Source organism: Excalfactoria chinensis, chromosome 18 (assembly GCF_039878825.1).
Source record: "Excalfactoria chinensis isolate bCotChi1 chromosome 18, bCotChi1.hap2, whole genome shotgun sequence".
Lineage (NCBI taxonomy): Eukaryota > Metazoa > Chordata > Aves > Galliformes > Phasianidae > Excalfactoria > Excalfactoria chinensis.
Genome location: NC_092842.1, coordinates 1191365 through 1204821, shown reverse-complemented (window position 1 = coordinate 1204821; position 13457 = coordinate 1191365). Strand labels below are relative to the sequence as shown.

General features: G+C 49.6%; 1 protein-coding gene across 7 annotated transcripts in view; it reads right to left on the bottom strand.

Annotated features, from left to right (window-relative positions):
* Window positions 1–218: 218 nt before the first annotated feature.
* The window catches only part of NELFB (negative elongation factor complex member B), a 34126-nt gene continuing 20887 nt past the window's right edge, over window positions 219–13457 (bottom strand). For 6 of the 7 annotated variants that reach the window (XM_072352610.1, XM_072352607.1, XM_072352604.1 and 3 more), the window contains 7 exons: window positions 13310–13452; window positions 12238–12344; window positions 11634–11775; window positions 11226–11334; window positions 6824–10979; window positions 3268–3788; window positions 219–1302 (listed from right to left, as the gene is read on the bottom strand). In XM_072352610.1, coding sequence (XP_072208711.1) covers window positions 10842–10979; window positions 11226–11334; window positions 11634–11775; window positions 12238–12344; window positions 13310–13452 — 639 coding nt within the window. In that variant the 3' untranslated portion in view covers window positions 219–1302; window positions 3268–3788; window positions 6824–10841. Of the gene's footprint in view, window positions 1303–3267; window positions 3789–6415; window positions 10980–11225; window positions 11335–11633; window positions 11776–12237; window positions 12345–13309; window positions 13453–13457 lie in introns of those variants that run through there. The other variant, XM_072352605.1, reaches the window with a different exon arrangement.

Genomic DNA, 13457 nt, shown 5'->3' with positions numbered 1-13457 from the left:
GCAAAGCCTACAAGCATCAAAAACAAGTCCCTGGGTGGCAGCCACGTGTTCCCCTGCAGAAAGAACAAGAGAACAAACATTTGTGCCACACGTTCAGCACCAAAGCTGCTTTTAGCCCCACTGAGTCACCCCGTGTGCTGCCAGCAGCCCATGCCGGCTCCCTGAGAAACCCAAAGCAGTAAGCAGGCATGCAAGGGTGGAAGGAGAGACACCTGAACAAGGTGATTGAAAAGGATTTATTGGGAGGAAACGGGAGGAGACGTACAGGGATAAATCCAGCATGTGATCAGCAGAGCAAAGCTGCCTGCTCCCAGGGTGCAGCAGTTTGGACATCCACCTGTCCCAGTCAAGTCCTGCTCTCAGTGCTGAGGTTCCATCTCTGAGCTGTCTGCCCTGGGGCAGCACCAGCAGCCATTCGTGCTGAGGAATGCCCGACCCACCCCAAGGCCCTTCCCTATCTGCTTCTGCATTACGCATCACCCAGCCTGAGTCAGGCTTGTAAATGGTTGGCAGGGAGGAAAACAGGCTGTGTTGGAGGCAGATGTGGCGTTCACAAACAAGGCAGCCAGCTCTGCCCTGAGAGCTGCAGAAGCACGGGGTTGTAATCCTGCAGTGCTCAGAGATGGGCCATTCTGCACACAGCTGCGGTGCAGGACGAGAGCTGACTCCTGTCCCTAAAATCTAATTCTGCATCTAAGTCACAGACCCTGATAACAGCAACATGTATTCCTTTCCCTTCTATCTGCTCGTTAGAAAGTTATTCTTACATTTGGCTCATCTGCTGGGAAGGCTGCAAAGAAATCTAATTACGGGGCCATTGCACGAATGGCAGCAGTGCCCAGCACTTCCACCACAGAGCAACGGTGACGGAAAGCAGAAACTCTGCACAGTGAGGTTGGTGGGACCAGCAGAGCCAGGAGGGCTTTCAGTGCTGGGTGCCCTGCAGAGGACCAGACCCCAACACCTTCCCTCCCATTGGGCTCAACGGAAGCTCATTTGAAGGCTTCTCATGGTTGACCAAGGAGCAAATTCCATCCTTCCCCAAAGAAATCTGGTCTCTGTCTACCCAAGGGGGAAGACAGAAGAGTCAACTTGCCATGTTGGGTGGCCAAAGCCTTGTCTGGTGTGGCCGATGCTGGCTGGTGCACCTCATGGCCATCCCTGCTCCCTGTGGCTCCTTAGGGCCGTCCTCACGCCTTCCGGATGATCCGTCCCGGCTTCCTCCAGTCCCGATGCCGCTCCCTGCGCACCGAATGGACCAGCGGCCTGGCGAAGCTGGAGTGACTCGGCCTGGTGGTGCTGCTGGTGGGGAGCAAAGCAAGATGGTGTTAGTGGTTCCCTGCTTCTGCATGCCTCGGGAACGTGGTGATCCCCATAGGGCACAGGTCATGCTGGAGCAAGGCCTGCTGTCCCCGTGTCTGAGGTGCCTGGAGAGACTGAGGGTGACCCCTCCCATCGTGGTGGCTCTGGGAAGCAGCTGCTCAATGGAGGTGCACACATGGGATCCCCTCCCCTCTGCACAGAAATGGGGTGCAGGGGTGAATAGGAATCTCGCCTCTTTCTCACTGCTGCTCAGCATTGCTCCTTCTGCAGCCACAACTGCCATCACCCCGCTGTGCCCGCACATGGGGAGTGGAGATGAGATGGGAACAGGGCAACTGTGAGCTGCTCTGCTGCAGAGGGAAACAGCCAGGGAAGGGTTAGGAGCAGGAGGAAAAGCAGCTTTACAGCACAGCTCGTCACTGCTCACTGTCCACAAAAGGAGGACGAGCCCTGAAATCCCTCCCTGCACTGCGGGTGCAGCCAAGAGGCAGCTTTGTCATGTCCTCATTAGCCTGCTGCTTTAGAGCTTCATTCCCTAATTGGTTTCTGAATTAATTACATTCAAGTAGCAGGCAGGGGAGATGGTGGGAGCTTCTCCCAGCTGGTCAGCATGCATCCCTCTGGTCTCAGCTCCGGTGCCTCCCTGCAATGTCTGCATATCCTACAATCCAACAGCCCTCGGGTCTCAGATGGCAGCAGCCCCTCACTCAGCTCAGAAAAGGAGGGGACACCCGCAGGGCGCACAGCTCCTGCCTGCTCCCTGACCCCAGAGCAGGCTGGGTTGGATGCCAGCTCCCAGGGCTTTGTGTTTTGGAGTGATACCATCATACGACACCATCCTGGCTGCTGAATGCAAGTTGTTTGGTGGCTGCTGGTACATGAAATATTCATCGGGTTTTCTGCATCACACCCTGTTTCCCACACTGGGGTACTTCTGATCGAGGCAAGTCATTCTCCAGTGCCTCTCTCTGCTCTTCTTTGAGCTGTTTCTCCACTGGAGGTGCCTGCACCCATGGCTGTGTTCCCAGGGCATGACTACCCAGCAAAAGGTGCACTTCAGCTCTGCTGGTCCAGGAATTTGGGCAGCAAATTCACCCCTAAGCTGCAGTTGAAAGGATGGGTGTCCCAGCACTGCCAGTGGGATGCAGGACATCCCTCCCATGGGGCTCTCTGCAGCTGGGACCGCTGCATGCTGAGGGATCAGGATTAACAGTGAGCTGTGAGCTCTGCTGATGGAGCATCAAACTGGGTCACAGGCATCAGCCGGGCGTGAAGCCATGACATGTTGGTGCTGAGGCCTGAAACCTGCAGGGAGAGAAGTGATCCCCCAGGTGCAGCCAACACAGAGCTGCCAAAGAGACCGTCCTTTAGAGAACCCCAGCAACATTAAGGCCACAATCATCCTGAACATCACACAGAGCGACCAACACATGAACGGTGTTTGCAGAAACATGTTTGAATTTTAAGGGGATGGAGGGTTTTCCTCTTACATCCTTATTTCCAGAGCTTGTTTGTGTTGTTGGGCAGAGAGCAAGAGGGGATTGGAGCGGTGGGTGGGAGGGGACAGGATGCATTGACACACACTGTCAGTGAGGCTCTGGAGCTTTGTGTCTCACTGAGGAGTACCCTGCCCTGCCTGGAGCACAGCACACAGCCTGCTGTCCCAGCTCTGCTGATTGGGAACCAAGGGGAGCATGCTGAGTTACATGCATTTCCACAAAGAAAAACCCACAAATTGTGGGTATCTGCGTGTCAGACACGAGATGCCTCCAGACAACAGAAGCTCAAAAGATTAAGGGACCTAATCCTGCCTCTGTGCATCCGTACACAGCGGGTGACAGACACCTCTATAGGAATGGGTGTGCACACAAAGGGCTCCCACCTGCCCAGCCCCTCTCCCAGACCCGAGCCATCCTCCTCCCAAAGCACACGGCAGGAACTCACCTGGAGGACCAGACCGGCCCCGCCTGCTTCTTGGGCTTGGCGATCTGCTTCTGGTACTCCATCCAGCCGCTCACCAGCTCGTGGAGGATCATCACGTAGAGAAGGAAAATGAGAATCCTGGGATCCATTCGTGGCACTTCGGGATCTGCCTCATTGGGTACAGGTGGCATTTGCTCCGAGGGCAGCTCGGCCGGGGGGTTCTCAGGGACTGGAGGAGGACGCGGGGAAGGAAGGCTGCTGGGGAGCAGCTCACAGCCGGGCTTTGTGCAGAGCCAGTCAATGCTGTAAGAGCCTCCCTTGGGGACGAGCGGCTGGTGCCCTGCGCCAAGCAGCAGCAACGCGGCCGTAGTGGCTCCGGAGGGCTCCGCTAGCGGAGCGGCTCACATCTCCATCCCTTTTGTCTCTCTCGTGCTTTGTCTGCATCCCCCCGCAGCTCCTTCCACTTCAATCTGGGAGCAGCGCAGCGGCAGCTCCCGGCGATTGGCGGTGGGAGCGCAGGATGCCGCGCTGAGAGCCAGAGCCTGCGAGGAACGCAGCAAAGCAGTTGGTGACGAGGGAACCTCCGAGCTTCCTCCCGGCACCTCAGGTCTGCAGCCAGTGCTGATCTGCAGCATTGCTGAGTGCCGTGCAGCTGAGAAATGTTTTCTCCTGCTTGCTGCTTTTGCACTCTTGCGTTATTCTCCTTGCTGTATCCTTTACTTAAATCCTCACTGCTGTTCTCCCATGGTTAAGCTCTCGGGGGGGTCCCCAATGGTCAGGAAAACTCCCTGGAGGTGCCCAAGGCTGTGGATGGGCGCTGGGCACACTGAGCTGGGGGGCAGCCAGCCCAGGGCAGGGCTGGGGGCTGTGAGGGTCCTCCAACCCAAACCACCACCTATGAGTCTGCCCCACAGCAGAGCCCCTCTCCCAGCCCCTGGGCCCCATTCTGCTCAGCAGCACAGGACCCTGCTCAGCAGAGGTGGATGCAGCACCAGAGCCTCTCCTTTCCTGCCCCCAGGACCCCAGTAGCACTCCTCTACTATGACAAAAGCATGGTCCAGTCTTGTTCAGATACCTGTATATATACAGAGGGGAAAACAAACAAAACCTGACCCCTGTGGGGTCCCCAGCTGGCTGTTGGACACCGGGGTCACCGTCACCCTTCAAAGAGAAACACAGCAGCCACATCACTCCCAGCCTCCCCAGGAGCCCATCAACAGGATGTGAATCCACTGACTGTTACCTGCACTCTTGAGGCTGTTTCACAGAATCACAGAATGGTTTGAGTTGGAAGGGACCTTAAAGGCCATCAGGTCCCACTCCCTGCAGTGCTCACAGCCCCAGCAGCCTGACCTTGGCTGTCTGCAGGGATGGGACACCACCAGGTCTGTGCAACCTGCGCAGTGCCTCATTGCCCTGAGGGTAAAAAACTTCCTCTTACATCCAGTCTAAATCTCCCCCTCTTGTAGTTGGAAACCATTTCCCCTTGTGCTACCGAACAGACTCTGCTGAATTCTGTCCCCTTCCTTCTTTCTTACAGCCCCTTAGATACTGAAAGGAAGAAACTCTCGCCCTTTGCTACACAGCTGCAGCCACGTGCACAGAACCCAGGGATGCAGGCAGCTCCAGTTCCTCAAAGAGGAATGCAGTGTGCAGGGAGGGATGCTGATCACACTGTGTGTCTGTGTAGTAACTGAGCCCAATGGCAGCAGCCACAGCCCAGGCAAACACGCAGCCCAAAGCATCGCGTGGCTTTCCCTCTGCTAAGTAATGTTTCATTAATGAGTTCAGAAGTGCTGAGTAACTCCGGATTCAGAGCAGCAGAACTCACAGATGGAGTGAGAGAGTGAATGAAAAATGGGAATGGTGGGGCTCTGCATGAAAGCGGAGCCGCGTTGCTATGGCAACAGAGGCAGTTGCCAGGCGGCAGGAGATGGTCTGATGGTGGGACCAGCCATTCGGGAGGGCTTTTAGTCTAAAGACAACACCGGTGTGTTCCACATACGCAGCTCTTAATGAGTAAGGGCAGCGTGACTCCTTTGTTCCTACCAGCAGCACTTTGCACAGAATCAAAGAGAGAAATTACCCGGGCAAGGCAGGCAGAGTAGCACATAACAGCTTAACCCTGGTTTTGTGCGAGGGGCTCCAACTTATGAATACAAAATCCTTACAAAATAATCCTCTTGTTGCTGTACATTACAGCTGGATTGATTGCTGCTCCTCCTAAAGCCCCAGCAGCCGCTGAATCAACCACCTCACCTCTGCCCTTTGCCATCCACAGCATCCACTGCCTACATCTGCAATGCCTCTTTAAGTCTTTAAGCAGTCACCTGAGCCCTATCACACAATCCTAGCCTTAAAAATGCCACCAATCCATGCTTAATGAGATGTCAACTATCGCCAGGGCTGACAGCTCGTATTGTGGCAACTGGTTTCCAAACAGCAACTACTCACAAGCTGGGAGTTCTCTCACTAATGATCACAAAACGATAATAATCAGTGAAAAATACTTGCTCTGAGCAATCTGATCAACTCCACTGAAAGCTGCAGCTGCTCCCGTTCCAAAGAAACGTGTACAGAAATGAAACATTCTCCTTTGATCTGCTTCACCCCGCCGTGGGGAGCAGGATGTCAGTGTTTGCTAAGGATCATGTGTGGGACAGGGTGTGAATTGCTGCTAAATACATGGAGAGGGAAGCACTGTGCCTGACTGGTGCGTGTTGGTGTCAATCTGGGTTGGCTTTATTTGGGAACCAGCTGCAGCCCCAAGGAAGAATAAAGATCCCACTTCACATCCTGCCAACAACCCAGAGCAGACAGCAGCACGCTGGGGACTCCAAAGGGATGCAGTAAATATCAGCTGGGCAACTGCACACAGTGAGAGCCAGCAGCACCGGACAGACGTGCAATGAACTGAGTATGCATGACTACCAGGTAACACAGACACCCGTGTGTGTCCTTCATCCAAGACACTCAATCCAACTGGTTGGACTATAGGACCTTCAGAGGTCTTTTCCAACCTCCACGATTCTATGGCTCTAAATAAATGTTTCATTTAAGAGAGCTGGTAGGTGTCAGTTCCCACTCAAATTCATCACAGCCCCAAGGGCACATTGCAGCACCAAGGATCACCTTCATCCAGACTTCTTGGAAGCACCATCACCCCATTCTTCCACTTGGAAGGTGGCGTAGCTGACAAACAACCTGGCAAACCCACCCTCCCTCAAGTTGACAGAGCTCACAGAACCTCTAAAGGGCACCAGAGGAAGGCAGCAATAATTGTTCAGGGACCATAAATCGGGGTTAAACTGCATATCTGACTGATCACAGCGACTGGCTTTTTGGAAGGAACTTCTGAGCCTCCCTGGGAGGACACAAAGTGCTTCCTACACCTCCACACACACCGCAGCCAGAGCCCACAAGCACAGCAGTGCCAGGGCAGGTGAGGAGGAAGATAGATCCCTTCTCTGCCCCTTGGCCTCTCCTCAAGGAAGCTGCCTTAAGAAGTCCTTACTAATTACTCACTGGAGATTAAGCAGAGAACACGGTGTTGGTAACAAATCAGGCCATGACCTACCGGATGGGATGTTCTGTTGTTGCTCCAATGACATCATTTCACAAGTCCCTAATGGCTCTGGCCCAGTGACCCCGACACCTTGACTGAGGCTTCAACTGCTTCTTGGGGGAATAAACTTCACCGTCTCCTTCCCCTCACACACATGCAGCGCATCCTTCCTAAGCTCAGAGGACATCCAACAGAGCTGGAACAGAGGGGAGGGGGAAAACACAACTAGAACCAAGGCCAGGAGAGCACAGCTCAGGCAAAAGGGTTTCAGAGTTAAAATGAGCACCACCTCATTTGTCAGCATCTTCCACAGCTTTAACAAGAGACAAACAGGTGCTCTGAGACAGATTTCTTCTCGAGATTTTTAATTGCTGCTACCTATCCATGTGCTTGAAAAAGCAGTAATAAAAACCTTGTGTTGTGAGTCATCAGATTGCTTTGTATGCTAATGACTCATCACCAGGATTTATTAACGTTTCACCACTTACAAGTTCTGTCAACCCTGATCAGCCAACACAGCTTTGGTACAGCAAATGGATGCTAAAGAAAAACAAAACACAAAGCTCCAAAATAACTGTCTCTTGAGCTCTGGACTTTTTTTTCTATGACTACATGGGAACCACAAACAGCTCTGTTGGACTCGAGGACAGATACAGGAATCATCTTCCTTGATCCCTTGCCACAGAACTGACACCCGTGGGACCTGGAGAACAAGGGGAAGACACTAATGCTCACTTCCGGGGTGCTGCATAACACAGAGAATGCCCAGGAAGGGCTCAGATGGCAGCAAACATGGAGCTGAAACGCTGCCTGAGGAGTCCTCAGCACAGTGACCTGCAGTGGGGTGGAGCCGCCCTCCATTCCTGCCTTACACCCACCTGGAGCTATCAATATTGCAAGAAAACATCCTTATCGCCCCGTCACACAGACCTCTCTCTGCCTCTGGGAGAGTTCCAGCACAGCTACAGCATGGGAATGGGGAGCTTTCCTAGCAAGGATGTAGTGGGATATCTACTACAACACCTAGTAAAACGCTCCTGTTCTTTCAGAGCATGTTCCAGCCCAGAGGAACTTTGGTAGATGTTGCCCAGGCACTGAAACAGCAGAAGCAAGAACCACATTTCTTCCTGACTGCCAAATCTTCAAGCTAGTGCTGGTCAGGGAAGGGGTTCTGCCAAGCACAGGGCATGCCCAGCCCCAAAAGGAGCAGTTATCAGGCAGATAACCCCAGCCATGGGGAGATCCAGAGAAGCAGGACACCAAAAGGAGAGGAAGGCAAGAAAGGGCATGTGCAAAAGCAGCAGTACAGGCCCAGCCCAACATCAGCATGCCCAGGTGCTGCAGGTACTGGTACAGCAGAGGAGCCAGTGAAGAACACAGAACACAAACCCATCAGGTGCTTCCCTTTCCCTTCCTGCCATGCTTTTGCTGTCAGGTCCTTCAGCAGTAAATTGTACTTCACAACAGTAAATATTTTTTCCACCAATCCTGTGTAACCCAGACCTGGTTTTATCTGCTAGCATTTGGAAACCAAATTTTGGAGCTGTCAAGTACAGCATTGCATTTGCAGCACTCTATCAGTCCGCTAATGTACCTCCATCCAAATGAGTCGCTTCGAAGTTCAACATAAAATTTCAGTTAAATGTTAACCATCCAAAAAGCCTGCAGAGCCTCTCAGGGCTGTTAGTTACTACGATCTCCCTGAAAAATCACACCAAAGAGGATCAGATTTTTCAGGCTAATTAGAATTCATTGTAAAAATTCATCCCTAAGTCAGACACAGCAGGTTTGGAGAGAATACGCTGTTTTTTCCATACCACAGGTATCACATCCCCGTTGTAAAGACAAGCTGTAACATCAGTGTAAACAGAGGGCAGGCAGCTCCAGCTCCTTGCTCCGTGCCAGCTGGGAGGATTTCAGGCAGCAGCGCGCTCGTAGCAGGGCAGTCAGTGGTGCACTACCCTCTAGTGTGCACCGACTGCACTGCATGCAGCTTGCGATACGCACTGCACCTCGCTGCCAGTTGCAAAGGGCTCCATTTGGGGGACAAAGAGGAGGAAAAAGAGAAGGTAACTGTACACAGTTCGGTTGTTCTTCACCTGGCAGTTACACCACAGGACTGCACGATCTGACACAACAGGAACACAAACCTATCCTTGCCTACCTAGTTCTCCCAAAAGAAACAGACCAGCCCCTGCACAAATGGAAAACAAGGCACTGAGGTGATGAAGAGCACTTGCTTTCCTCACGCAGCACTTGAGATCTCAGGAGGAGGAAAATCACACAAAGAGGGAGTTCAGCAGCTTCTGGGAGGGATTTCCGTCTTTGCTCAACTACTTCTTTCTCTCCCTTAATTCAGCTTCAGGAAATTGAAAAGTCTCATCAACATGGCTTGGCACCAGGAGTGCTCAAGCCCCAAGAAGAAACAATGAGTGCTGGGAAAATAAAAGGACAAGAAAGTGACAGTGGGTGGGCAAATTCCAAGGGTTAATGGTGCCTGACACTCTGATAACTTTCTAAGAAGACTGGCTTGGCAGACAAGGAGAGAGCAGTTCAGTTTAGCTTGACTTCAGATGTCTTTGGACACAACTGCCTGAAGAACACATACAGCCCAATCATTTTGCTGTGGATCAGATAGCTGCATGGAAAACTGGCAAGACTCCAGTCCCAGAGAGTTGTGATCAACAGCACAAAGTCCAACTGGCAGCCAGTTACTCCTAACATTCCTCAGGGGTCTGTAACAAGGCTAATATTGGGTTGTGAATAGAGGCATTAAATAAAGACAGAACACACCCTCAGCAAATTTACAAATGATACCAAACTGTGGGAACGGCTGACACTGGACAGGGCTGCTGTTCAGAGGGACCTCAGTGGGCTGGAGAAATGGCCTAACAGAACCCTTAGGATCCTTATAGGTAAACACAGTCCTGCCCATAAGCAACCTTTTCTAGAGACACCCTAGTCTGAGTTAGAGGTAAGCAGAGACCCTCAGAAGTGCATTCATACCTGCGTTAGTCTGCGATTCAGAATCCCTCATGCAGGCACCTTCCTGTTTACAGAGGGCTGGTGAGATTTTTTTCATGTATATTGTATGTGCTGAAACCAATGCAAAGTCACCTGGTAAGCTCACAAAACTCATTCTTCTCCCAAATCCATCCTCCAGCACACTCTGCCTGATATTTACACTGAGGCAACAGTGAAAGCACAACAGGAATTAGCTGTAACAGTACAGACAGCAAACAGAGATAAGCCATGAAGAACAGTCTATTCTTTCAGTCAGGATTTCATCCCACCTACATCCAAACCCCATTTAAATTTGGGTTTTACTTCACTGGCTCCAAGATTCATTTCAAGCTCTTTCTTTGGAGAAAAGTGGCAGAGAAAGGAAAGCAAGAGACTGATTCAGTTTCTGGTGTTCTTCATAAGATCGTTGCTTCTTGGTCTAGTGACAGTGGTGGACACCCCTCACTAATGCAGCATGTTCTAACATGAAGTAAACAGCTAGAATCAGGAACAGGAAAGCACACCAGTGGAACTCATCTCCTCTGACATTTCTGTTTGCTGAGTATATATCCTATAAAGACCCAGAGGAGCACACTAACAGCCAGGAAAAGCTGGGTTAGCCTTCAGGAGCTCACACTACCTGCTCAGCCACATACTAGGCAGTCATTTGTAAGTTCTTGAAATAGAGGTAAAGAATACAAGATGCAAAGCTTAAAAATATGCCTTTTCTTTTTCAAAACAAAACAAAAAAAATTGTACAGTCAGTTGTAAGCAGACCTACAAGAAGACACTCACTCAGCTATCTGTAAGAAAAGTAAACCTCTGCAATGCACTGCATACAGAGTTTTCTAACCAGCAAGAGACAGTTGGGTAAACTGCAGTGTTTCCTGAAAGAGCTTTTTCAGTGGCTATTTTTTTGTTTGTTTCCACCCTGTGGGTAGAGACACTTGACAAGGCAGTACAGCACCTTCAGGCTGCTGAGCACTAAGCTTGTTTTGCTGTCTCACTCTTGCAATACAAACACAGCTCAGCGAGAGGCTGGTGTGGGCACAGTGGGCAAGGGCAGTTCCATGGAGGGAGTCTCGGTCACTTCGGCAGGACTAGGCTTGCGAAGCTCCAGTTTCTCAGTGAGCTGGTTATGAAGCTCCTTCACAGCCTCCCCGCTCTGCAGAAGGAGATTTAGGGAAAGGAAAAACAGAGGATTCAGACTTAGTTCCTGCTGCTACTAACTGCAGCACTAAACATGCAATTAACCTCCATGTTTTAACACAAACCAATGCAGAAAGAGGAAGTTACAAGGTAATTAAGACAACTTGGAAAGCTGCTATCTGAACAAAGCACACATTCCACTAAGCAAGGCCTGGGAAAGGCAGCTGCTTTCATTTGCAATTAATTTTCCATTTCTCATTACCTGTTTGGTGGGTTCCAAAGCCTTCTGGAGAGACTCTAATTTGGCAGGCGCCACTTTATGATGCAGATGAAGCAGCAATCTTAGTACATGTCTGTGTACATTCTCCTTTCTGAAACAAAGCAAGGTTTAAGCAGAGAAACTGTTACACACAAACACAACTAAGGACTGACAGCTCTGTTGTAATCTTACAAAATCCCTAGGAACTGCTTGCATGTTATAAAGCGCTAACCCTGCCTCAGATCTCCAACTAATTCATATAGGGCTGAACTAACTGTAACAGCCACAGGGAAGGTGGGGTGGATTTTAAGCAGAGGCCGTAGCATAGAGCAGCATTTTCTCTCTCTCACCTGTACTGGATGAGCCATATGCACACACAAACTCACTTCCTCGGAGGAAAATTAGATTTACCTTGAGCATGCAGTGAGAAAGAAGCCATCAAAGAGACCGGTGCAGAATTCTTCAACTGCAAATTCATCACCCAGCAGTGTGAGGTTACCAGTGAGGAGATGCAGAAATATATCACTGAAGGCCAAGTCGCTGAATGTCTCGACTGCACAACATAAAAGAGACTCCTGATGAAATCTTAGTGAAAACTTTTCCTTACTTGCTTTTACAACTGGTAGCCCAGGCAGTAACCCAGATCTCAAACGTATCTGTCTACATGCAATTACTGTGAGCAGCTGCAAAATTAAGTCACCTAAATTTTTATCTTTCAGATAAGTTCCTAAGAGCTCTCAGCTAATCCTATTGGTTAATACAGCTTTTGATGCAAGGAGCTACTGACCTTCAGTCACTACCCCTAAGTTCTTGGATCAGCAGGAAAAAATATCCTAATTGCAGACAAAAAACAAATGTAATTCTGCAGGGCTTTACAAGTAAGTCACCAAAGGAAGCAAAAGCAGAATGCATGCATTTATCTCTGAAATCAGTTTCATTTCAGGCTGTTACTTGACCCCTGGGTCTCCAAGACAAAGGAAGCAGCTGCAGAACAGAAGACAAGACAAAAACTCACCTAGTGCTGGCAGGAGCCTGAGGAAAGCATTCTTGTTCCTCTGTTTAGTTATATGAAGGATATAGTATAGCCCAATCTCACAAGCTATTCTGTTCTCCTGCAAGAATCTGTTACAGAAGAAGCAAAGCTAATTAATCCATTAAAATATTGCTTTTTGCTTTTTTCTTGAAAGAGATTAGAACAGTGTTGGATAGGAATCAAGCAGATATAGCAATGGTTAAACCTCAGAGCCATAGGAAAGCAGCTACTCAGCTGACGGTCATCACTAAATCCACTGTCACAGCCAAGGAAAATGTTACCATTCAGCAGACATTGCATTATCTCACAATTATACAGTTGGATCCTGGTCATGAGCATTTTAAGAAGCATTAATGATAAAAGTGATAATTTTAAAAGGGATTTAAAAAAAGCTCAAGTAATTTTAAGTGAAAGAAAGCACAGCAGTGTTTTGTTTTATGGATTCCTAGAAGTCAAACATCAGCACTGTCACAGAGCAAACAAATCCAACTAGTGGGATTCAGTACTCCAGATCATGGAACACAGATAAGAAATGTGCTGGAAATTAGTGCAAGATCTGAATAGGAGAGAACACAAAGAGGATTTTTAATGATCTCTTTGAAGCCTCCAGAGTGATAAGTTATCAACAGAGAGTGTCTGTGTGACAAAGATGTAAAACAAGATGTACAATAGCTCTCCCCAGACAGTACGCATGGGCACTTATCCAGCTGCACTCAGATGAAATGGTATCACTTCAGCATTCACCATTCACTGCCTAGAGAGTCACACTATTTGAAAACAGTACTACAAAGTACCTTCATATTCACCCTGATGTAAAAACAGTCAAAGCAAGAAACATACTTTATGTAGATAGATTTCAGTTGAGGAATCATGGTGGAAACCCATTTCAGTACAAGTAAAGCGTAGGTTTGATTAACCAGGACTAAATCCCACTCCCAAAAGAGTCTTTACAACATACAGCATTTTCTTCTGTCAGTGTTGATTGCCTTCTTGATATTCTGCTTTAGTAACAAGACCAGTGTGTAAAAAGTAGCTGGGAACACAGATTACGTACTTGGTGAAAGCCTCGGGGATGGTGCTGGGGTAGGGAATCGGCCCCTTTTCCTCCGAGGGCAGTTTCTGATCTACATTGAATGTGTGATCATCCACCACAAAGGACATCAGCATAGGAAGGAACTTTGTAATCAGCTCAGCTTCCTTAA